This window comes from Mustela erminea, chromosome 8 (assembly GCF_009829155.1).
Source record: "Mustela erminea isolate mMusErm1 chromosome 8, mMusErm1.Pri, whole genome shotgun sequence".
Classification (NCBI taxonomy): Eukaryota; Metazoa; Chordata; class Mammalia; order Carnivora; family Mustelidae; genus Mustela; species Mustela erminea.
Genome location: NC_045621.1, coordinates 14,735,698 through 14,761,651, shown reverse-complemented (window position 1 = coordinate 14,761,651; position 25,954 = coordinate 14,735,698). Strand labels below are relative to the sequence as shown.

The following is a 25,954-nucleotide window of genomic DNA, read 5'->3' as shown; positions in this document are numbered from 1 at the left end:
CAGAGACAGAGCCGAGGAGTGAGCTCCCAGCTCGGGGTTACCTCCAACCGGTCGCAGCCTGAGTGAGCTCGGAGCGCAGCTGGAGGCCAGGGAGACGGAAGGGACCGGGCGCTTTTCTCCAAGTGCGACCGATTGAGCGCTTTCCTACAAGCGCAACCAGAGGCCAGGGAGACGGGGGCAGTTGGGCGCTGTTCTCTGAGGGCGCACTGAGGAGCGGACCCCGAGCTCTCGGCTCCTCTGGGCGGGAGACTGGGAGGCCGCCATCTTCATTCCTGTGCTCCGGAACTCTACGGAAAGCGCTCAGGGAACAAAAGCTCCCGAAAGCAAACCCGAGCGGATTACTCAGCCCGGGCCCCTGATAAGGGCGGTGCAATTCTGCCTGGGGCAAAGACACTTGAGAATCACTACAACAGGCCCCTCCCCCAGAAGATCAACAAGAAACCCAGCCAAGACCAACTTCACTCACCAAGGAGAACAGCGGAATTCCAGAGGAGGAGAAAGCAAATCTTATCTGAACAAAATGACAAGGCGGAAAAACTCACCACAGAAAAAAGAACAAGAGGCAGTACTGAAGGCTGGGGACCTAATCAATACAGACATTGCTAATATGACAGATCTAGAGTTCACAATGACGATTCTCAAGGTTCTAGCCAGGCTCAAAAAAGGCATAGAAGATGTTAGAGAAACCCTCTCCAGAGAAATAAAAGCCCTTTCTGGGAAAATAAAAGAACTAAAACCGAACCAAGTTGAAATAAAAAAAGCTATTAATGAGGTGCAATCAAAAATGGAGGCTCTTACTGCTAGGATAAATGAGGCAGAAGAAAGAATTAGTGACATAGAAGACCAAATGATAGAGAATAAAGAAGCTGAGCAAAAGAGAGACAAACAAATACCAGACCATGAGGAGAGAATTTGAGAGATAAGTGATACCATAAGACGACACAATATTAGAATAATTGGGATTCCAGAAGAAGGAGAGAGAGGGGAGCAGAAGGTATATTGGAGAGAATTATTGTAGAGAATTTTCCTAATATGGCAAAGGGAACAAACATAAAAAACCAGGAGATGCTAAGAACGCCCCTCAAAAATCAATAAAAATAGGTCCACACCTCGTCACCTGATAGTAAAATTTACAAGTCTTAGCAACAAAGAGAAAATCCTGAAAGCAGCCCAGGAAAAGAAGTCTGTAACATACAAGGGTAAAAACATTAGATTGGCAGTGGACCTATCCACAGAGACCTGGCAGGCTGGAAAGAACTGGCATGATATATTCAGAGTACTAAACGAGAAAAACATGCAGCCAAGAATACTATATCCAGCTAGACTAACATTGAAAATAGAAGGAGAAATAAAAAGCTTCCAGGACAAACAAAAACTGAAAGAATTTGCAAACACCAAATCAGCTCTACAGGAAATATTGAAAGGGGTCCTCTAAGCAAAGAGAGACCCTAAAAGTAGTAGATCAGAAAGAAACAGAGACAATATACAGTAACAGTCACCTTACAGGCAATACAATAGCACTAAATTCATATCTCTCAATAGTTACCCTGAATGTTAATGGGCTAAATGCCCCAATCAAAAGACACAGGGTATCGGAATGGATGAAAAAACAAAACCCATCAACATGCTGCCTACAAGAAACTCATTTTACACCTGAAGACACCTCCAGATTTAAAGTGAGGGGGAGGAAAACAATGTACCATGCTAATGGACATCAGAAGAAAGCTGGGGTGGCAATCCTTCTATCAGATCAATTAGATTTTAAGCCAAAGACTATAATAAGAGATGAGGAAGGACACTATATCATACTCAAAGGGTCTGTCCAACAAGAAGATCTAACAATTTTAAATATCTATGCCCCTAACATGGGAGCAGCCAACTATATAAACCAAGTAATAACAAAATCAAAGAACTACATCGACAATAATACAATAATAGTAGGGGACTTTAACATTCCCCTCACTGAAATGGACAGATCATCTAAGCAAAAGATCAACAAGGAAATAAAGGCCTTAAATGACACACTGGACCAGATGGACATCACAGATATATTCAGAACATTCCATCCCAAAGCAACAGAATATACATTCTTCTCTAGTGTACATGGAACATTCTCCAGAATAGATCACATCCGCGGTCCTAAATCAGGTCTCAATCAAAAGATTGGGATCATTCCCTGCATATTTTCAGACCACAATGCTCTGAAGCTAGAACTCAATCGCGAGAGGAAATTTAGAAAGAACCCAAATATATGGAGACTAAAATTATCCTTCTGAAAAATGAATGGGTCAACCAGGAAATTAAAGAAGAATTGAAAAAATTCATGGAAACAAATGATAACAAAAACACAACGGTTCAAAATCTGTGGGACACAACAAAGGCAGTTCTGAGAGGAAAATATATAGCAGTACAAGTCTTTCTCAAGAAACAAGAAAGGTCTCAAATACACAAACTAACCCTACACAAAGGAGCTGGAGAAAGAACAACAAAGAAAGCCTAAACCCAGCAGGAGAAGAGAAATCATAAAGATCAGAGCAGAAATCAATAAAATAGAAACTAAAAAAACAATAGAACAAATCAACGAAACTAGGAGCTGGTTCTTTGAAAGAATTAATAAGATTGGACAAACCCCTGGCCAGACTTATGAAAAAGAAAAGAGAAAGGACCCAAATAAATAAAATCATGAATGAAAGAGGAGAGATCAAAACCAACACCAAAGAAACACAAACAACTATAAAAACATACTATGAGCAACTCTATGCCAACAAATTCGACAATCTGGAAGAAATGGATACATTTCTAGAGACATATAAACTACCACAACTGAACCAGGAAGAAAGAAAAAACCTGAACAGACCCATAACCAGTAAGGAGATTGAAAGTCATCAAAAATCTCCAAACAGGGGCGCCTGGGTGGCTCAGCGGGTTAAAGCCTCTGCCTTTGGCCCGGGTCATGATCCTAGGACCCTGGGATGGAGCCCCGCATCGGGCTCTGCTCAGTGCAGAGCCTGCTTCTCTCTCTCTCTCTCTGCCTGCCTCTCTGCCTACTTGTGTTCTCTGTCAAATAAATAATAAAAATCTTTAAAAAAAAAAAAAAATCTCCAAACAAACAAAAGCCCAGGGCCAGACGGCTTCGCAGGGGAATTCTACCAAACATTTGAAGAAGAATTAATACCTATTCTCCTGAAACTGTTCCAAAAAATAGAAACAGAAGGAAAACTTCCAAACTCGTTTTATGAGGCCAGCATCACCTTGATCCCAAAACCAGACTAGGATCCCATCAAAAAAGAGAATTACAGACCAATATCCTTGATGAACACAGATGCAAAAATTCTCATCAAAATACTAGCCAATAGGATCCAACAGTACATTAAAAAGATTATTCACCACGACCAAGTGGGATTTATTCCAGGGCCGCAAGGTTGGTTCAACATCCGCAAATCAGACAGTGTGATACAACACATCAATAAAAGAAAGAACAAGAACCATATGATACTCTCAATAGATGCTGAAAAAGCATTTGACAAAGTACAGCATCCTTTCTTGATCAAAACTCTTCAAAGTGCAGGGATAGAGGGCACATACCTCAATATTATCAAAGCCATCTATGAAAAACCTACCGCAAATATCATTCTCAATGGAGAAAAACGGAAAGCTTTTCAGCTAAGGTCAGGAACACGGCAGGGATGTCCATTAGCGCCACTGCTATTCAAATTGTACTAGAAGTCCTAGCCTCAGCAATCAGACAACAAAAAGAAATTAAAGGCATCCAAATCGGCAAAGAAGAAGTCAAACTATCACTCTTTGCTGATGATATGATACTATATGTAGAAAACCCAAAAGGCTCCACTCCAAAACTGCTAGAACTTGTACAGGAATTCAGTAAAGTGTCAGGATATAAAATCAATGCACAGAAATCAGTTGCACTTCTCTACACCAACAACAAGACAGAAGAAAGAGAAATTAAGGAGTCAATCCCATTTACAGTTGCACCCAAAACCATAAGATACCTAGGAATAAACCTAACCAAAGAGGCAAAGAATCTATACCCAGAAAACTATAAAGTACTCATGAAAGAAATTGAGGAAGACATAAGGAAATGGAAAAATGTTCCATGCTCCTGGATTGGAAGAACAAATATTGTGAAAATGTCTATGCTACCTAAAGCAATCTACACGTTTAATGCAACCCCTATCAAAATCCCACCCATTTTTTCCAAAGAAATGGAACAAATAATCCTAAAATTTATATGGAACCAGAAAAGACCTCGAATAGCCAAAGGAATATTGAAAAAGAAAGCCAAAGTTGGTAGCATCACAATTCCGGACTTCAAGCTCTATTACAAAGCTGTCATCATCAAGACAGCATGGTACTGGCACATAAACAGACACATATATCAATGGAACAGAATAGAGAGCCCAGAAATAGACCCTCAACTCTATGGTCAACTAATCTTTGACAAAGCAGGAAAGAATGTCCAATGGAAGAAAGACAGCCTCTTCAACAAATGGTGTTGGGAAACTTGGACAGCCACATGCAGAAGAATGAAACTGGACCACTCCTTACACCAGACACAAAAATAGACTCAAAATGGATGAAAGACCTCAATGTGAAACAGGAATCCATCAAAATTCTTGAGGAGAACACAGGCAGCAACCTCTTCGACCTTAGCCACAACAAAGTCTTCCTAGGAACATCGCCAAAGGCAAGGGAAGCAAGGGCAAAAATAAACTATTGGGATTTCATCAAGATCAAAAGCTTTTGCACAGGGCGCCTGGGTGGCTCAGTGGGTTAAGCCGCTGCCTTCGGCTCAGGTCATGATCTCAGGGTCCTGGGATCAAGTCCCGCATCGGGCTCTCTGCTCAGCAGGGAGCCTGCTTCCCTCTCTCTCTCTGCCTGCTTCTCTGTCTACTTGTGATCTCTTTCTGTCAAATAAATAAATAAAATCTTAAAAAAAAAAAAAAAAAAAAAAGCTTTTGCATAGCAAAGGAAACTGTGAACAAAACCAAAAGACAACTGACAGAATGGGAGAAGCTATTTGCAAACGACATATCAGATAAAGGGCTAGTGTCCAAAATCTATAAAGAGCGTAGCAAACTCAACACCCAAAGAACAAATAATCCAATCAAGAAATGGGCAGAGGGGTCACATGGGTGTCTCAGTCGTTGGGTGACTGCCTTCCGCTCGGGTCATGATCCCGGCGTCCTGGGATCGAGCCCCGCATCGGGCTCCCTGCTCGGCGGAAGCCTGCTTTCCCTCTCCTAGTTCCCCTGCTTGTGTCCCCTCTCTTGCTGCATCTCTTTCTGTAAAATAAATAAATAAAATCTTAAAAAAAAAAAAGAAATGGGCAAAGGACATGAACAGACATTTCTGCAAAGAAGACATCCAGATGGCCAACAGACACATGAAAAATGTTCCACATCACTCGGCATCAGGGAAATACAAATCAAAACCACAATGAGATATCACCTCACACCAGTCAGAATGGCTAAAATTAACAAGTCAGGAAATGACAGATGCTGGCAAGGATGTGGAGAATGGGGAACCCTCCTCCACTGTTGGTGGGAATGCAAGCTGGTGCAGCCACTCTGGAAAATCGTGTGGAGGTTCCTCAAAAAAATGAAAATAGAGCTACCCTATGACCCAGTGATTGCACTACTGGGTATATATCCTAAAGATAAAAACATGGTGCTCCGAAGGGGCACATGCACCCAAATGTTTATAGCAGCAATGTCCACAATAGCCAAACTATGGAAAAAACCTAGATGTCCATCAACAGATGAATGGATAAAGAAGATGTGGTATATATACACACAATGGAATACTATGCATCCATCAAAAGAAATGAAATCTTGCCATTTGCAACAACGTGGATGGAACTAGAGGGTATCATGCTTAGCGAAATAAGTCAATCGGAGAAAGACAACTATCATATGATCTCCCTCATATGAAGAAGTGGAGACGCAATGTGGGGGGCTTGGGGGGTAGGAAAAGAAAAAAATGAAAGAAGGTGGGATTGGGAGGGAGACAAACCATAAAAGACTCAATCTCAAAAAACAGACTGAGGGTTGCTGGGGGGAGGGGGGATGGGAGAGGGTGGGGGGGATATGGACATTGGGGAGGGTATGTGCTATGATGAGTGCTATGAAATGTGTGAACCTGGTGATTCACAGACTTGTACCCCTGGGGAAAAAATACATTATATGTTTATTAAAAAAAAAAAAAAAAAAAATATATATATATATATATATATACACACACATATCTATATATAAAAATATATATATAATTATCTATTACCAAAGACGGTACTTAAACACCACATTATCAATTCTTTAATGTTATGGACTGAATATTTATGCATCCCTAAATTCATATGTTGGAATTCTAATGTGATGATATGAGGAGGTGGGGTCTTTAGGAGGCAATTAGGTCATGAGGGTAGACCCCTCTAGAATGGAATTCGTGCCCTTATAAAGGAGACCTAGAAAACTCCCTCTCTTTTTCCATCATGGGGGGATACAAGAAGATGGAAGTCAGCTACCTAGAAGAGAATCCCAGAACTTGACCATGTTAGCACTCTCATATGACTTTCAGCCTCCAGAACTGTGAGACATAAATTTCTGTTATTTATAGGTCACCCGTCCTATGGCACTTTATGACAGCAGCCTGAATTAAGACATTTACCAAACTAGGTTTAGATCTGTAAATGTACAAATACGTGTGTGTGTGTGTCTACACATACTTCTTTACCACCAAAGCCCTTCACACTCATATTTAAGGCAAAAACTGTTAACTTACATTTAGCTCTATTTATTTCAGTTATCCTCTTAGCTGCTGACATGATGAATGGTAAATTTGTGTTCCTACTTCTTTGGTTAAATTTTTAAGAAACAATGAGAACCAAAGAGGTTTCAGTTATGCCTTGATCGAAGTGTTCTTTCATCAACTTGCTTCTGAAATAATCTCATTAGAAAACAACTATTGCACCCTTAGGATCATTAGAAAACTGTTAGTATACTCGGAGGACTTGGCACTAGACACTGGGTGTTTCATATTTTAATTCCTATGTTATAATGCCCTTTCAAACTCAACCAAATATAGTAACAGTGCTGCCAGATTTCCATCTCACAGAAAACCACAGTGAATTTCCTGAGCACTATTCCCAGCATAACACTGTATAAAGACTGATAAGGTCTCTGGCTCTCATGCATTTTCTATCGTGATGCGGACATCCTCTTCACCACCCCTCACCCCCGCCAAAGAGAAGACTAGGAGATTCAGAGAGATTTTTCTTTTAAATCTGAAGGTAAGGAGGCTAGGGTGAAGAAGAACACGGAACTTCAAGGTATATGACCCAATTTCAAATCCTAATGGGACATCACTTCAGCCTCAGTTTCTCATCCTACAAAACGCAGATGAAAATGATCACATTGTTATGAGAATCAAATGAGAGAATACATATAAAATCATTCTTTAAACTGCATTTATGTAGAAGTAGAATCAAGTTTCTTCTGCATTACTCCAAAGGAATAAGGTTTCACCAAAAGGTAGTAGCCACAGCAGACTGGTTCATTGCTTATCAAAGATGGAATGGGTTGTCCCCTAATATTAAAGATACACAGGCTTAGTGGCCTGTGGGCAAAAATACAGAAAAACACAGTAAGTTGATACACCATGTCCACAATAGTCAGAGAGTCTAATATTTGCTCTTATCCTCTCTGGGGAAGAAGCAAAAATAATGACTACATGTGGTATTAAATATGCGCCAGATTAATTTTTTCTGGATGCATGATGCAACTGGAAGACGACTACAGTGTCTAGACTGGCCTGTCCAAGCCCTCGCCTCCCCACCACAGGGTTTTGTATGAGAGCTGAGTACAACAGTGTAACTGCCAAGCATAAAACAGCTTCAAAAACATCCCTTCTCTTTCACTATACCACTTGCAGACTCTGTTCATGAACCCTCAATTTTCATTATTTGGTATTCACAGAGCAAGAATATCAGGTTAAGTAAGAAGGAAATACCGTTCACCACAATATTATTCTTAAGAGCAAATAATCACCAACACAATCAAAGATTCTGCTCAGAAAATTAAGTGCTACACTTTACACAGAAACCATATAATGATTTAAAAAAAAAAAAACTGGATGACACAGCATTAGTCAACCTTGTAGTCATTCTTCTATTCATTCAACAAATAGTATTTAACATCTATTATATGCTAGTAATTTGTAATTAAAGGCTTTTCCCCTGTAACTGAAAATTTTAATTGGATATATTCTACAGAATGAAAAAGAAAATCTAACCTGGATTCTGGCTATAAAAAGGTCCTCCATTCATCTGATTCTGAAGGCTTGTCTGTGAAGTTATGGAAGGAGGGCGTCTATAGGGCAATGAGCCCCCTATTGTTGGGGGAGTATGGCGAGAGGCAGGTCTGTTCATGCTGTAGAACTGAACAGGATGTCCTGGAAAAGGGACAGAGCATAAATTTGTCATTAAAAGATAATTACCTCAGGCAATGAAATGCTTTAGGTACACTGCCTGAATCTTAATAAGATTATTAAAAATTACAATATTTAGTTAATTTAATTGCTATCTGTTAAACATCATGCAAGGTCAGAGTTATTGGTCAGCTACCATATCAAAGTGCAAAAGCAGGAAACTCTCTCTGTAAAATAAATAAATAAACCCTTAAAAAACAAACTTAACAAGAATGACATTTGGGACAGTAAAAGAAAAAAAATGTTTCACACAGTCTTATTCAAGATAATAATAATAAGAGCAGTAAATTTAAGGTGGCAAAGCGGTCAGTATAAAGGAAAACAAAATATTTCAGCAATCAAGTGACATAATTCCAAATCAAACACCTCTTTATTCAATCAAAAATCTCCATCTCCAACACTAGATTATTTTGTCTTAAAATTAGAGCTTAAGAAATTTACAATTAAGAAAAAAGCTAAGGTAAAAAAGGGAATCAAAATGTATCTTATTTGTAATACCATCTCTAAACCTGTAATATTTATTAGCAATTTCACTGAGTTTTGCTGAATTCTTAAACAGCTAATGCCAACTAAAGACATTTTTTCTTTATCCAATTCCCTAAAGCAATCCAGTTCCTAAATTTTATCTGGACTCCACTTCCACTTAAAACCGTTCAGCTGAAGGCCGACTCTTACAGACAGATCAGACAGCGTACTGGAGCACCCTTAAGAGACCACTCCGGCAGGCAAGAAAGGAGGGGAAGAGAGAAAAGGGAAGGGGAGGGAGCCGAAGGCAGAGAGGAAGAACCAGGGGAGCAGAGACACAGGGAAGAGGAGAGAGGAGAAAGTGCAGGGAGGAAGAACGGGAGGGGCAAAGGAGAAAAGAAAGGAAAACACTTCTGGCGATTTTGTGTCTTATCTCTGACTGTAAAAAGGATCTTCAGGAACTCTGTAACTTTATCCAACTTGGATTCATGTGAATTCATATAAAGAATATTATAAAAGTACTCAAGATCTTCTATATCATTTAATTTTACATATGATAGCATCAAAACCTAAAAATCAATTGTTGTACTAAAAAATCTGGAGTATTCAAGCTTTTACATAATCTACTGTCGAGTCTCTGCAACAATGATAAAAAATGTAAAAATATATAAATGATTGTTTAAAAGGTACATTTTGTCATTTGAATCACCAGATAGAATACATTATTGGCATTTTAGTAATCAATCTATAACAAACTAATACAAATCTACTATCTTCAAGTTAAAAGCATCTGATAATTAAACCATTATGAGTTCTATATAATTAGATCCAGTCTAAAATCTCACATAAGTCCTCAGTAATTCAAAGACAAACATTAAAGACTCTCTATTCATTCCATTAATAAGGCATATACTTTGCTTTGGGCTAAAAAGCAAACAAAACTATAGTTTTTTGTGTTGTTTTTTTTTTTTTTTAATTTTATTTATTTATTTATTTGTCAGAGAGAGAGAGAGAGAGAAAGCACAAGCAGGCAGAGTGGCAGGCAAAGGCAGAGAGAGAAGCAGGCTCCCTGATGAGCAAGGATCCCGATGTGGGCCTTGATCCCAAGACTCTGGGATCATGACCTGAGCTGAAGGCAGCAGCTTAACCAACTGAGCCACCCAGGTGTCCCAACAAAACTATACTTTAATTAACACAGACCTAACTATCTCGCTAATGTTCTCTCGCTCTCTCCCTCTCAAATATATAAATAAAATCTTTTTTAAAAATTCCTTTAAAAGTTCTAGGGGAAAAAAAAAAGAACAAAATCTTTGACCTTGTGTAAGGTAACCAGTTTGAAGGTATGACACTGAAAGCACACTCCATAAAAGAAACAGACTCAATCAAAATGAAGAACTCCCCTTCTGAAAGATATCATTAAGAGAATAAAAAAAATAAGTCATAAATGGAAGAAAATATTTCCAAATCGTATAACCAATAAGGACTTACATTCAGAAATAAAGGAATTTGGTAAAACAATCCAATTCAAAAGGTATGTGGAGGGGAACAAAACAAAGAGACATTTCATCAAAGAAGATAAACAGATGGCAAAGAACCACACGAAAAGAGGTTCTACATCATTAGTCATTAGGGAAATGGAAAACTCAAAAGCACAAAGAAACTATTATATACCTATTAGAATGGCTAAAGTTAAAAAAAAAAAAAGAAAAGAAAAAGCAAACTGACAATAGCAAGTGCTAACAAGTGCGCAGAGCAACAGAGACCCACCCCCTACCCCCCACCCCGTGCGGTGGGGTAAGGCTGCTCAGCCCCTTTGGGACACAGCCCACAGCCTCTCCTAAAATCACTCACTCACCACACAACCCAGCAAGCCTACTACTCCCTAGGTGTTTACCCAAATGAACTGAAAACCGACACTCACACAACGTCTGCGTGTGTACGCCAAGTCAATTTTATTCATAATAACCCCCAAATGGAAAAGATCGCAATGTCCCTCCGCGGGGAAGGGCTCAACAAGCTGTGGCGCCCCCACATGACAGAACACAGCCGGTAATAAAAGGGAGCAAAACAAGGAGCCGTGAAACAACCTGAAGGAATCTCAAATGCGCCAGTGCCAAAAAGCCAGACCCAAAAGACCATTTGCTTCTGTTTATGTGATATTCTTACAAAGGCAAAACTTTAGAGACAAAAAAACAAAACCAAAAAAGCCAGATCAAAGGGCTGCCAGGGGTAGGAGGGAGAAGCACTACAAAGAACAGAGGAAGTCCGCACGTGATGGGGCCATTCCACGGCTTTTCTTTTTTTTTTTTTAAGTTTATATGATCTTAGAGTATTTAATACATGTAGGCATCTCCTGTTTAGATTGTCTAGATTTTCTTCAAGCTAGGTGGGCTGCAGTTATATCACTGTACACATTTGTCATACGCATACACGAGAAAAAGGGTGAATTTTACTGTATGTAAATTATACCTTAAGAAGAAAAGAAAAAAGTACTTGGTAAATTGAAGACTGTATAAAAGAGATTATACTGATATAACTTATTAAGGCATTTACACCTTACTTTTTGTTAATAAAAACCATACTTACCCACTCATATGACAAATGTTTATTCAGTGCAGACTACAAAGCAGTACCTATTAAATTATGATTTTATTACTAAAATGTTGACTCCTGGGTGGAAGTGATTTGTTCCTTCTGGGCCTACAACCAACTTCAAGCTGTAATTTTTACTCCATTGGTGCCGGAGCATAACAGAATTCCCATATTTAACTAGACAGTCTGGCCTAACAGAGATGTGCATAGATCAAAGACTAGCCCACGCTTACATTTACATGGAGAGCTTTTCTTAAAAAGTTCTATTATAGAAGCTATCCCATGAAACACCATCCAAAATCCATTTTAGCTAAAACTGTCTTTTAACACATTTAAACATCTGGTTATAGCAGATGTTAAATACTATGAAGTATTTAACAAGCTAAGATGATGTGTGTCCGAACACATACATTTTTATAATAGATAAAGAATTTGTTTGCTAATCAGCATCACTATTAACTTTGCAAATATATTCTGTAGCAACTGAACCTTTTTCCCCTTCCCTATCAAGACAGATTTTAGGGGGCACCTGGGCGGCTCAGTCATTAAACGTCTGCCTTCAGCTCAGGTCATGCTCCCAGTGTCCTAGGACTGAGCCCCTCATCAGGCTTCCTGCTCGGTGGGAACCTGCTTCTCCCTCTCCCACTCCCCCTGCTTGTGTTCCCTTTCTCCCTCTCTGTCAAATAAATAAATAAAATCTTTACCAAAAAAAAAAAAAAAAAGATTTTAGGTTGCAGTTTTAAAACACTACACCACCATTCAACCTTAAGTAACACTTACATAAACCTGAAATTCTTAAGAAGTCCATTGTCTATGTGTTTCCAGTGCTGTCTGACAGACTTACAGAAACTTCCCAACTGTTACATCAAACGTTTCCTATAAAATTGTATCTTAGAATTATTTCCATAGACTTTTCTCTAGTTAAAGACTTAATCTGTAACAGTACTTCCCACAACTTCTCAAAACTGTACAGAAGATCACTCCGTACTAAATTCACAAATCTCCAGTAAATGAAATTCAAGCAATTTAAAAAAATGTGTATTTGTGTTACTCTACACATGAAAAATGTATGTGAACTTTGCCCTGATTTCCTCAGGAAATTCTACTCTTTGGTCACATGCCATTTTCTAGTCAGTCCATTAATCTTCAGAGTTTACACACACACACACACACACACACACACACACACACAGCACAAACAAAAGTCATAAAGCCGGAGTTCCAGGAAGAAGAGCCGGATGCCTGGATGTGCCTGCCCAGGAACAAGCCATACTCACCTGTCGGGGGAGTGGAAGAAACAACAGGGGGAGTTGGAGAAGTGAAGCCATCAGCAAGGGTCTGGGCACCCCCAGCAGCAGCCTCTGGGGCGGTGGAGGAAGGGACAGTAGCAGGAACAAGAGGGGCAGGGGCGGATGCAGAAGTAGCAGGAAGGGGAGGAGGACCAGCAGAGCCAGCAGGGGCTGAGGGAAAGAGGAGTGAGAGGCAGCATTAATGAGGCAGACCCAGTAGGCAGGATTAGAAAAGGCATTAGAGAACCTAATGTTAAATATTCAGTGCTTAACACTAACCCAAGAACAGAAGGGAATGGTTAAAAAAAAAAGAAGAATGAAGCTTATATTAAAGGATTATTAGGTTTGCAGCAGATAATTCAAAATGCTCAGGGTAATGTACAAATTTTTAAATTCATTAAAAACAGCATTCTATTTTACCTGAAAGCTACTACTCTGGAAGAAAGATGTTCTCTTTATAATTTTTAGCATAGTATTTTGTAAACAGTATATAAAACTAAACATAATACATTAGGAAACAGTATTCCATTTTGACATATTCCAGACAAAAACATCTTATTAGGTTAAAAAAATTTTTAGAAAAACATAAATCTTTTCATCATTTTTAAAAAGATATTATCTATTAGGTATCAGGGTAAGTAAGTTAAATACAAAAAAATTCTATCCCTAGGTCTTCTGTGTCATGCTTTTAAAACTAAAGTTTAGCTCTGATGTCTTCACATTAAACAAGGACATTTTTATGTTTAGGGAAAAAAAGGGTAGCATTTCAAAGAGTATTAAGTTCCAAAAGTGCAGTAAATTTAACTCCCAAAACTACTTCTTTATTTGTCCACTCCACTGTTACCAAGGTGATTCGCACACTGTGTCCAAGCACGTGCAATGTCGTAACACCAGCTGGCATCAAACATATAAGGTACCCAGGTACCCAGGGGGTACCTGAAACCTCAAAGCACCAACTGAGCCACTGTACCAAAGACACAAAGCCAAATAACAGAGAAGTCTGCAGCATAAACTCAGAAATCGCTTGGTTAAAAATAACAAACGCTTAAAGCTTTCCCAACACTTATGGAGTCCGAAAGGGGACAAAAATCCAGATTCTGAAGAACCCCCACTGTAATCAAACCAGAAGCTGAATTCAAATTCAAAAAAGACAAAGATGAGGCACCATTCGTGTGTTACCTGGAAAGACACTGGGCGGAGAGGGCGTGGGAACAGCGATGGGAACGCCCACGCTCCCGCTTCCGCTGTTCTCCCGACTGCTGCTCCGACTGCTCGGGTGGCTTCCGCCACTACTGCCGCTGCTGCTGAAGAAAGCAGAGCCACCGCACATGAGCATTTATATACACTAAGATGCTGCCAGCATGTCCCAACATTTTCTGAGATGAACACAGCTAAATAAGGATGGTTCCAAAAACCCTCCACTTTGTGTATTAATTCGAGCACAACAGGAAAAACACTGAGTTCAAGAAGCTTGTTCTGACCACCTTTTAATAAGCATCTATGACAGAAACAGAAATTGAGAAAGAAGGAAGGCTTCTGTAGAAATACAAGAGGTAAGTGATAGGGTTCAACACATGAAAATCGTATTAGCTTTACTCTCTAAAGAAAACTGTTTTATAATAAAAACACAGCTTTCCTAAACAGGTTGATTCTGTTTGTAATGACATCTTGATGTACCATCCTGTATTACTGTTTTGTTATGTATAGTTTTTCATCTGTAAAGTTCCACCAAAAAACAACTTGCAATTTCCCACGTTTGGTCCAAAACTTTTTTTCAGGCCAAATGTAACTATTAATTTTGTAGAGAAGTTTATATTTTAAGATGTCTGGGTTTTTTCTGGTATTTTTGTTTTTGTTGTTGTTGTTGTTTTGTTGTGTTTTTGTTTTTGTTTTTTTTCCCATTTCCTGCCCTCAAAGCTGCATCAGAACATGAGGAGAGAGAGGTGGATTCAGATGAGGTTTGGGGCAGTAGAGTAAGGAAAAGAACTTAGTGCTTGGAAAATGAGAGAGATTTAACTGAAGTAATCTAAACAAATTATGGTACTAGGACCATCACATTTGCACTGAGGTAGAGAAAATACCTGTAAGTTCGATTTCTTTGATTCACAGAAGCTGTCCTCACAGGGCTCTGCTGCGAGGGAGCCATATTACGGGTTGGGCTAGGTACGTAATCATTTGGTACCACTGGAGGACGCACTGGCTCCAGTGTGCGATAGGGGGAGTGCCGCCTACAAAAAGAAGAGCGTATGTATTGTGTGATTAGCAAATTTCGGCACAATAAATTCAGAATTGCCAGTAGTGAAATACAATTTGTATTCAGAGACAGGAAAATGTTTTGACATAACCCCGCTACCGATTTCAGTCTCGAGTATCACTTCTCTGCCATGAGGGTTCTGATGACTACTGCTGTTCTTCAGTCCCAAACCTCATTTCCCTGAACTGATGCAATTTTGTTCGCTCATTCTCAGAGAGCACAAAGATTCTCCCACCAAGTAAGTCAGTGCTTCCCAAACTCTCTTCTCCCTTTTTTTGGGGGGGTGGGGGCAGGGGGAAGAGTTCGAATTATTTTAGTACCATGTCAAAGTTTCCCAACTGCACTGCATGAATGCACTAATTATCTTCCTCACCCCTCTCTCCCTAACCAAAGATACTCAAAGATCAGACAAATCAATCCATAACTGGGCTCCACAACCCCCGCACTGAAGATCAGTAACAACTATAACAAGTTACTTCCCTTTCTACATAGTGAATACACAAAAACGGACCTACATCCACACACAGCACCGCGCCGAGTCAATCTCATCTCCTTCCGTTCTCACCTCACCTCCTCCTAGCTTCACCTTGCTCTCTGTTACCTCTTATCTTCCTCAGAGGTCAACATTTTAAAAGGCCAGAAAAAGAAAAGACCATCTAAGTCTTTCTACCTTATTTGGACTGTAAAGCACAAAAAGGCCTGGATTTTATTAAAACATTCCCTTCTTCTTCTCAAAATTTCCTTTAAAAGGAAGAGAATGAGGAAAGTAAGCAAAGCAGTCTGACCGGAAATAGGATGCGCCATGGCACATTAGTGATTACTAAGTTAGTTCCCATCCCTAAGTGTCTGAATTCTTTAGGACAATGAAAAATACTCAACTGCCATGAAACGGCATTTTGCAGATACGATTCTGGTTTCTAAAAAAATCAAAACTAGAATCTCAAGATGTAAAAATTAAAAAGCTTTCTTTCCCTGAAATGATGTTGCTCGCTCATAAAATTCTCAATAATTCACTCCCCGCAAAGTCCCAGGGTTCCTTTAAATACAGCTCTCCTGGGCTAGTCGGGTTACGGTTCATTGATTTTGACTCACTATGGTTCACTGACCACTGTCCACTCACCCTGCTCACTCCAGCCTGCTCACTCCTCAAATCTTGCATAACTGCATGTATACATTAATAATTAAATATAAGTAAAGGGCAATAAATGAGATACTGGGTCCAAGGAAGAAAAAAGGAATGTCAGGAACTTGGATTTAAAGTACTAAAAAGTTTAGGCATCTCTGAAATTATAATTAAATGTATTTAAAAAAAAAAAAAAAAAAAAAACCTAAGACAGGAAACTGATTATTTTCAAACATCTGATTTCTAGACAATTTTCCCAGACAATAAAAATGTTCCGTTTCGGAGCACCTGGGTGGCTCAGTGGGTTAAAGCCTCTGCCTTCGGCTCAGGTCATGATCCCAGGGTCCTGGGATCGAGCCCCGCATCGGGCTCTCTGCTCAGCAGGGAGCCTGCTTCCTCCTCTCTCTCTCTGCCTGCCTCTCTCTCTCTCTCTCTCTGCCTGCTTGAGATCTCTGTCTGGCAAATAAATAAATTAAAAAAAAAAAAAAAAGTTCTGTTTCAATGGAAGAAAAAACCCTTTGCTGACTGAGAACAATACAGTGCAGGCAATGATTAAAAATAAAATAAAAAATTAGGGGCAAAAGAGCAAAATATAATGGCTAGACAAAGACTATGCAAAAAAGCCAGGTTGTGACTATCAGCTGGCTTGTGGTGTTCAGCAACTCTGGTCTCCAAGATCCTGCAGAACCCTTGCTCACACACAAGGGAAACAAATTCTGGTATATGAATAAATCTTCAGAATTTGAGAGCGACACGAAGTTTTATTTTAGAAGAGATGACAGTGGGTTACCCTGCGAACAATCTTGACTTAACACCTAACAAAATCTGAAAAAGAAAAAAAAAAAACACCTAACAAAAGCTATTAGGCACTACAAATGATAAAAATGTAGACGTTCCATAGGAAAATAAATACTTCCTCTTCATCTCTCTACTCTTGCCTCTTCACAATTATACCCTATCATCTCTTCAACATTCTACCCTGAAGTTTAAATCTTATTTGATCTACTAATTTTCTCTCTAATCTAAGCAGAATTTGTTTTGCTGATCCCAAATAAAATGATCTTATTTCTAGCTGGAATTCATTTCTGGTCTTTTATTTCCCACTGTCCTAACTGTAACTCCTCTTCCAGAATTATCCTCCTTTACATTCTAACTCATCTTTGTACTGTCCTGACCCATGGTGCTTAATTAGGTTTCTGTCATTTTCTTTCTCTTTCTTTCTTTCTTTTTTTTTTTTTTTTTTTTTTTGGTGAGGGGGCCAAAAACAACATTTCCAATTAAAAAAATTTTAAGAATATATCATAAAGCCAATGGTTGTCAAAGCATTTTGTCTTTGTCTTATACATTTTTTTAAAAATCCAATTTGTGGTACAATGACTCTGAAAAGTTGACAGAGGACAAATATTACCCCCTTTTACAGATGAAAAAACTGAATTGCAAAGAGGCTGACTACGCAAGACAAAAGAGCAGGAGCAGAGCTAGACCACAGTCTTAGTCATCTGGCTTCTGGGATATATTATGTCCATCTGATCACAAATCTCCATGATAAAATTTTTTTAAGATTGATTTATTTAAGTAATTGCTATACCCATTGTGGGGCTGGAAATCCCACCCCTGAGCTCAAGAGCCACGCGCTCTTCTGCTGGAGCCGGCCAGGAACGCCAGTAAATCACATTTTTACACTATGATGCTACAGAAGAAAAATGTTAGAAACTTTTACATTAATTGGCCATTTCTGCCCAAAGTTAAATCCAGAGCTCACTTCTGCTGGAGCAATTAAGCTTGATATTCTCATAACAACACAAGACATACGGAATTTTGTAAATCTACATGGTGTTTTTCACAAGAATAGTCTATTCTTCTGTTAAATGTAAGATGAAACAACTCTAAAATGTTTCAGAAATTAGAGTGCAATTTATAATAAACCATGAACTTGGGCTAGGATTTTACCTCAAATTCAAAATTCAGTAGAAAAATAACTTTTAAACAAAATCTTTTTAAAGTATAAACACGCTTCCCAGAAAAAGGGAAGGTTACACACAAAAAAGTTAATGTTAGGAAGAAAATGTTCTTGTTTCAAATATTAAAAAATAGTTTAAATATACGTAGTGTTTGGTTTTCAACAACACTACATGAAATGTTTTTCAGTTGTTATTTAGTTACATACTTACCCAAGTGTCCCCTTCCCTGACATGGGGGGACTGGGGGGTTTCTGAGTTGGAGGTGTCGTTCGCGGCAGCCCACCCATCTTCATATTCTGGGTACTCACCTAAAAAAATTTTGAGGAACAATCAAAACGTGTACGTAGTGAAACAAAGTGTCACTTGTGGGAAATAACGTTATGCTATTTAACAAAGGAGGGTAAGGTTTAAAGAGGAAAAAAAAAATTAGAGGCCATGCATTTCATATGCAATTTCTACTCTACTATTATTCTACAGTTGTACTCAAAGGACTCTTCCTACCATGAGATTTTTAAATGATTGTAAACTTATATGCAAAGACTGTATTTGCCATTAGGCCATCACACCAACAGATCACTGGTTAGATTCCTCGATACTATATTTAACTGAAATTCAATAGGATAACTATAAGAACTTTAGTTCTAATAAAGAGAAACTCAAAAACAATGCCTTTAAATAACTCTTTTTAGATAGCAAGTATATTATTAAAAAAATACATGTTTCCCAATAAAAATATGCACTACAGTTTTGATCCCTTGTAACTAGAGAATATAAAATAATTAAAAGGTATGATATGCTGAAAAAATTTTCAGTTTTTAAAATAGTGGATCAGCCTTACAATTCAGATTTCTTTAATTGGTTCTCTTATGAAGGAATCACCCACCTGAAAACTGCCGGAAGTTAAGACACGCTCCTAAACCTCTGAACTAGAAAGTCAGGGCTGAGGTATCCCATTCAACTATAAGCAACACAGGGGTCACAGACAATGCCCTAGTTCCACTGGGAATTAGTCCCACTCCGACCCAAAATAAAGATTCTGGGAAAGATGTAACAGAGTCCTAAGTCAGAGCTGGGCCATGACTCCTCACTATTCTGTGTCTAACTGAAAATGCAAGGGTAGGAGACTAATGTCATCTGGGAACAACTGATGCCACCAAAGAAGTAGATCAGCACTCACACCCAAAGCTCTAGAAATCTGCATGTCTTAAAGCAGTAATAGAAGTCATTCACAAATACAGTCTCAAACTGTTTGAAATTACCAATGGGTCAGAGTAAATATTCAAAAGATAGATTCATACCTGACCCTATTTCAAGCCCCTAATATTCTGGATTGCCAAATACTTTAAAAAAAAAATATTTTCTAATAAGAATATGCCTGGAGTATTCAAGTTATAAAATGAAACTGTAAGACACTACACCACTGAAATCAAGATACATTTATAATTGTATTTCAAAATATAAATTTTAAAACTCATAATTGTATATAGAGTACTAAGGCTGTCAAAACTAATTCTGGCTTAAATGCGATTTGTAAAACTCCTAAAAGACTAGTGGTTATCTGAATAGACAAGAAATAATGTATCAAGAAACAAACTCTTCAAATGAATAGCCCAGTGAACAAGTTGTGTGTGATGTTAAAACAATCTTTAATGACAAACGATACCTTTGAGATGTCAATATTTTTAACGTGAAACATTCGTCTATAATCCTTTTGTTACTTTTAAACAAATACAAGACAAACCGGTTATTAAGTAAGAATAAAGATTAACTTGTCCTTGTTCTCCCCCTCATTAATAAGCAGAGGGTATGCTAATCATATCTTAAAATGAAAATGCCAGAAATTTTTTGAAAAAAATCAGTCCACATTTGGGGAAAATTTTAGGAGTAAGATCACAAAAAACCAGTAGCTTTTCAAACTGTAATCTTCATTTATGATACCAGAAGATTTTTTATAGTATAACCAAAGTCCTTTAAGCTCAACCTTAAACAACATAAAACCCAAAGTTACTTTGAGTGACGAGGGAGAAGTAGGTGAGCCACACTAAACTACATCAATTTGCTAGAAACAGGAAGGAAAAGGAGCAGGGACAGAAAAAGTAAAAGAGAATTTTATTCTATACATGGAATAGCTAAAATACTTGAAAACAGCTTTCCAACTTTGATTCAAGGTTTTGGTATCTAAAGAGTTTTTATTTAAATTGCAGTATCTTCTAATCAATTAAAAAATATAAAATAAACATTCTATAATAAATTAAAATCTGATGGACAGTTCCATAAACAAAACTTGACACATTTGATGATACAGATCATCAAATGATTGTATCTGCTTGGTTAATGGGGTTTGGATACATAACTTAAATCACTGAAGAAACAAAAGAGGCCCTGCCGAGTGTCCAAAAAACTGTAATTTTATACATCACTGATACTGTACTCTTATATTAAGCTAAAAGAATTTCAATATTTCTTCAAGGTGGTCTTCCTTTGTGGAAAATGCTTCCATGCTAAGTAAAACAATGACTCTGCTATGCAGAATACAAACACCGCGGGCCCCTACGTGGCACAGTTGGTCGAGCACCCACTCTTGATTTCAGCTCAGCTCATGACCTCTCAGGGTTGTGGGTTTGTGGGACTCTGTGCTCAGTGGGGAGTCTGCTTCTCTCTCCCTGCACCCGTCTCTTTCCCTCTGTTCCTATTCGCACTTGTGCTCTCTCTCAAATAAAGAAAGAAAGAAATCTTTAAAGAACTATAAATACTGCCATCTAATTTAAGGAGAAGGGGAAAGAGCAGGAATAACTGCCAGATAAAACTTAATTCATCACAGGTGGGCTCTGTGTTATAATTAAAGAAAGTATATTTCAAAAACAAAATCATTTGATTAAAAAAACTTACTGGAGAACAATAACGGTTCTAAACACTATTTTGAGGGAAGTTTGTGGGGAGACAACATCTCCCAAGCAGCAAAACACAGACTAAATTGTGTGTACGGTGAAGGGGACCTCCAGGGAGAGAGATCAAAAGACAGAGACAGAGAAAGAGAACAGACCATCAACTCGGGACAAAGAAAGCAAAGCAAAACCGCACCCACTTTATAACAGCAATTCCACATGAAATTTTAAAACAAATTGTAAACATAAACAGAACTATCGCTTGGCATATAAACGTGTAGTTAATGGTCCTGAAGCACGAGTGGGATCACTCATTATACTTTTCAAGTTTTATTTGGGAATCAGAATGCAGTTTGGTGGCAGACTTCAACAATCACTCAATTATGTATTTTTTAAAAGTCATCACTGAAAGCCAAGTAAAGCAGGTATTAAGTATAAGGAGGAAGAGTAGGAAACATCCCCCTTATTTTCCTACCAAAAAAAAAAAAAAAACACCCTCAAAGGCAGAAGAAATATTACATGTAAGTGATGAGGCTCAAATACTTCACAACTGGACTGAGACTAAGGAATGCAGATAAAACTGGAGGGAGAGAAGTTCTTTATGTTCCAAGAATGGTCCTCTCTCCCAGGCTTTGGAGAGCTCTACAACTAGCACCAAGCATCAGGCCCATTCTCATGCCTTAATATTTTTTCTATAATGCTCCTACCTTTCCTGCTCTGTGCCTTTTTGGGACATTCAGTATCTCCGTGAACCTTGATACATCATAATATAATGTTCACTATAAACCTCAGTGCTCTCCGGTACCCTGGGAACTTCACTGTTTTTATAAAGCGGGCTCGCCAGTATCTCTAGTTCACAAAGGACATCCCTTCTGCTATGAAGAAATCTCCCCCTGACATACGTCCTGCTGTGACAGAACAGTAGCAGACTCATTCTAAAACGATACCTGGAGTATATCCCTCATTTATCAACCACTTATCACCTACCAGACCACTAGGTACAAGGGTAAGGAATATGAAGACTAAGGGGGACATTTGGCGCTGGGGGCGGGGGGAGGAGGAATGGGACACCAAGTCCCATAAAATGATGCCTCTGCTTTTAAGGAATTTAAAGTACTTTGGAATCAAATATGCAGAAATATCAATGTGAGAAGGAAAAACTACAGAAAGGTTCAGAGAAAAGTCTAAGCTGGACTGTTAAAAAAAAAAAAAAAAGAATGGGTTTTAAATATACACAGAGGGGGCACCTGGGTGGATCAGTGGGTTAAGCCTTCGCTTTCGACTCAGGTCATGATCTCAGGATCCTGAGATCGAGCCCTGCATTAGGCTCTCTGCTCAGAAGGGAGCCTGCTTCCTCCTCTCTCTCTCTCTGCCTGCCTCTCTGCCTACTTGTGATCTCTCTCTGTCAAATAAATAAGTTCAACTTATTTAAAAAAAAAAAAGAAGAAAGAAAGAAAGAAAGAAAGAAAGAAAGAAAGAAAGAAAGAAAGAAAGAAAGAAAGAAAGAAGAAAAGAAAAGGACTAGGATATCCTTCAAGGAAATCAAAGCTGTAATCAGGAATTTGACTGTAGCGTGTTCTCACGGTGGTTCATGGTCCTTTTCATCTGAAATTTATGTGTTTTTTTTTTTTCTTTAGTTGACTGTGGAGAACATTCTATATAAAATGTTAAAAATTCAACTTTTAGTATGGAGAATTCTTCTGAGTCAAATGTGTCTGGCCTCAAAGTGTGATCTTTGTTTAGAGTCAGTCTGAAAAGGATCAAAAGTCTGACAGCAACAAGAGCAAAGACAGAGTTCATGAAGAGCTGAGGAAATCAAAGTAGCAGATAATTCTACCAACAAACATCAGGGGTCCTTTAGGGCACTTGATATAATCCACAGGTCTCCAAGATCAGTTGGAAACCACTTAAACCATTAAACCACTGCAGCCCCTTCCAACTGTAACATTTTCTCTTTAATTCTATTTTCTACCTTAATGTATTAAATTATTCCATTAATCACCCTTCCAAAAGCACTCCATTTTTTAATACCAGAATAGAAAGAGAAATGATTTGTTATACACTAAACATCTTTCTCACTCTTTGTTTTGGTTCACCTAAAATTATTAACCATGTGCTTGCTACAAGTTAACAGAGAAGACAGACATTCACAAAGCAGAGAGAAAGAAAAGACAGAGCACGGGTGCATTCTAGCTTCTAGGATGAATTCAGGGTACTCTTTTCACTGGGCAATTCTACCCAGATATTGCAGAAACACCTACATAAAGCCACAGTACTCAGGAGTGAAGCCTTATGGTTGGTACAAACAGCAAAGGTGTGAAGGAGCCTTATACAAGTGTGATATTTCCTTTCTTTCTAGGGGCTTCTCTCATTTCCTACTCATTTTGATCTATCTCCCGCATGGAACAGATTCTGAATCCAGGAAGGTCAAGAAGGAATCATAGTTGGGTTTGGAGGAAATGAGCATGGCAGAGTAGGATAAGCAAGCTGGTCTAAACTTAGAGGGGAAAAGAACTGGTCCATTTCTGTGTTTTTCCTTCAGGTAATCTTTCTGTGCACTTTTATCACTTTGGAAAAAAACACATCAATAGCTAAAATTTAAATACAATATTTACAGGAAAAGAGCTAAGGTAGTCACATACTGCTTTGGGTTAGTTCTTTGTATATAATGCGGAAGGAGTACCCTCACAAAGTCCACATGCCCCACTCACCGAGACTAAGGGCTTGGACCCAACATTCTACTCAGTAACACCAGAAGTTTATTAGCTTGACTCCTCTAGTCTCATCTCTCGACCAGGATCTGTTAAAATGTCTGTGGCTATGGTTGGTATTAGTAGCTAATGATTCAGATCCAGTTATCATCTTGTTATCACTTTCTATTCTGAAGACAAGGCAAATAACAGGGTTTTGAAAGAAAATGTATTTGAAAAGAAGTTATAAAGTTTAGCTAAGAAAATAAGAACAAAAAGGAAATACATGCTAAGTTTGATGAAAATAATTTTAGTAACATTCTATTTAAATGCTTCTTGAATACACTTGAATGTCTTTTACCATTAATTTTCCAAAATACTAAAATGTGAAAAAACAACCCCTAATGTGTTACTAAAATAAATATTTCTAATTTTTAATGTGTATTTTTAAATACTCATGAACTTTTGATGTTTTGATATAATTGATACTCAGCTAGTAAAACTCTTAAAGTGAGTTTATATTGAAATGTATATCTTATATAGCAATTCGAAAAAGAGAAACTAATTTTGCTTCTTGCAAAATACATGATACTGCAACTTAAAAAAAACCCATAACACTGAATATTTTCCACTTCTCAACTTCTTTACATTGACTAAGAGTCAAGAGATAATGACATACTGGCCACAAGGTGTATAGTAAAGCACACCATTTATAGAATAAAAAGGCTATTACACAGGGGGAGGGTTAAATAAAGCACATTAGTTGGCCCTCCAATCCGTAACATAGGTTCCACATTTACAAAACTCCACCTAATTTTACTTATAATGACATTTTATGATAGGATAACATATTTTAGTTCCACAAAATATATTAACATTGCAAAATAAGCATTTATTCAAAAATATTTACTGAGCACCTAATGTCTGCATCAGGTACTGTTTTAGGCACACAAGACTGGGTGGTGAACAAAACAGACAAAAAAAAATCTGCCCTCACAGAACATGAAGACACACCACAAAGCTGCATGACAAAAATTTTTAAAAATTAAGAGGATTTGTTGATTTTAGAAGGCCAAGTGCCAAATATCTCTTCACTCCCCGTATGTAATATTCTACATAAGAACAAAGAATGGAAATCCAGCCCTGGAATCTCTTACCTTAAATCTAAGCAACCACTTAATGCATAAATGGAGCAAATAAAAGAGGTAAGGAAAAAAAGCATTGAAAGGTTAGTTGGAACTTCAGGATGTGAAGAGAAAGGAAAAAAACAAAGAAAAAACAAGTTAAGCATTCAGCATTAAAAAATAATGTTTCAGTAGATCATAGAAAGAGTGGTCAAAGCAGAATGTGTATGAACAGGAGGGTTTTTTGATGAAATTATGTGACATTGTTTTATTCAAAACCTTTATTAAAGATTTCTTCAAATTCGTGACCCCTAAACACTGAAAGTCCAAATAATAAAAAAGAGTACAGAGTCCCAAAAGAATAACATTTTACTTGAATTAAGTGAGAACTGGAGTGGGAAGGAAATCATGTGTTTATTATGCAAGTGGACAAGCACAAATACGATGCTTTACATTCTAAGTGCCTATTGTGATCACGTTCTGGCAGTACCCTAAGATTTTCTATCAGCAGTTATTAGCCTTGAATAAATCTCAAATTATAAAATTTTAAATATTTTATAAAATTAAATATCAAACTCCAAATAATGCTGATATCAAAATTCTAAGAAAAAGACTTTATATGTTTTCTTTTACCTAGATCTACATTAAATTTACATTTAACCGATTTCTAGCCATAACAGTAGGGTATTTTTTCAGTTTCAATTTGCTTATGTAGACATAAATCAACTGTATAAACCATACAGTTTCACACGTATGTAAATATGTATTCTAAGTCACATTTGATAAGTCAATGCCTTTCAAATCACTGATTAAGATGAAAGCTTTAAGTACCTTAATACTTAGTGGAAGCTCCAAATAGTTAATTAAGTATAAATACCAATTTAAATGAAATTTATATGCACCTCAGTTTTGATCATGGCACTATACAGCAGATACTCCAAAACATTTTAAAACATAGCCCATATATATAATGGCTGCATATTCAAAAGCAGTGGAAATATTAATTCACATGTTACTTTCATCGACACTATTCTCACCCAAAATATTTAGGTAAAATTATTTTAGA

General features: G+C 37.9%; 1 protein-coding gene across 28 annotated transcripts in view; it reads right to left on the bottom strand.

The window, feature by feature from the left end:
• Positions 1–25,954, bottom strand: part of ABI2 (abl interactor 2) — a 118,153-nt gene that overhangs the window by 18,970 nt on the left and 73,229 nt on the right. For 3 of the 28 annotated variants that reach the window (XM_032354517.1, XM_032354512.1, XM_032354515.1), the window contains exons 4-6: positions 18,400–18,497; positions 14,031–14,155; positions 8,311–8,469 (exon numbers count right to left, since the gene is read on the bottom strand). In XM_032354517.1, coding sequence (XP_032210408.1) covers positions 8,311–8,469; positions 14,031–14,155; positions 18,400–18,497 — 382 coding nt within the window. Of the gene's footprint in view, positions 1–8,310; positions 8,470–12,839; positions 13,023–14,030; positions 14,156–14,932; positions 15,080–18,399; positions 18,498–24,921; positions 24,940–25,954 lie in introns of all 28 variants that reach the window. The other 25 variants (XM_032354492.1, XM_032354489.1, XM_032354493.1 and 22 more) reach the window with 13 other exon arrangements.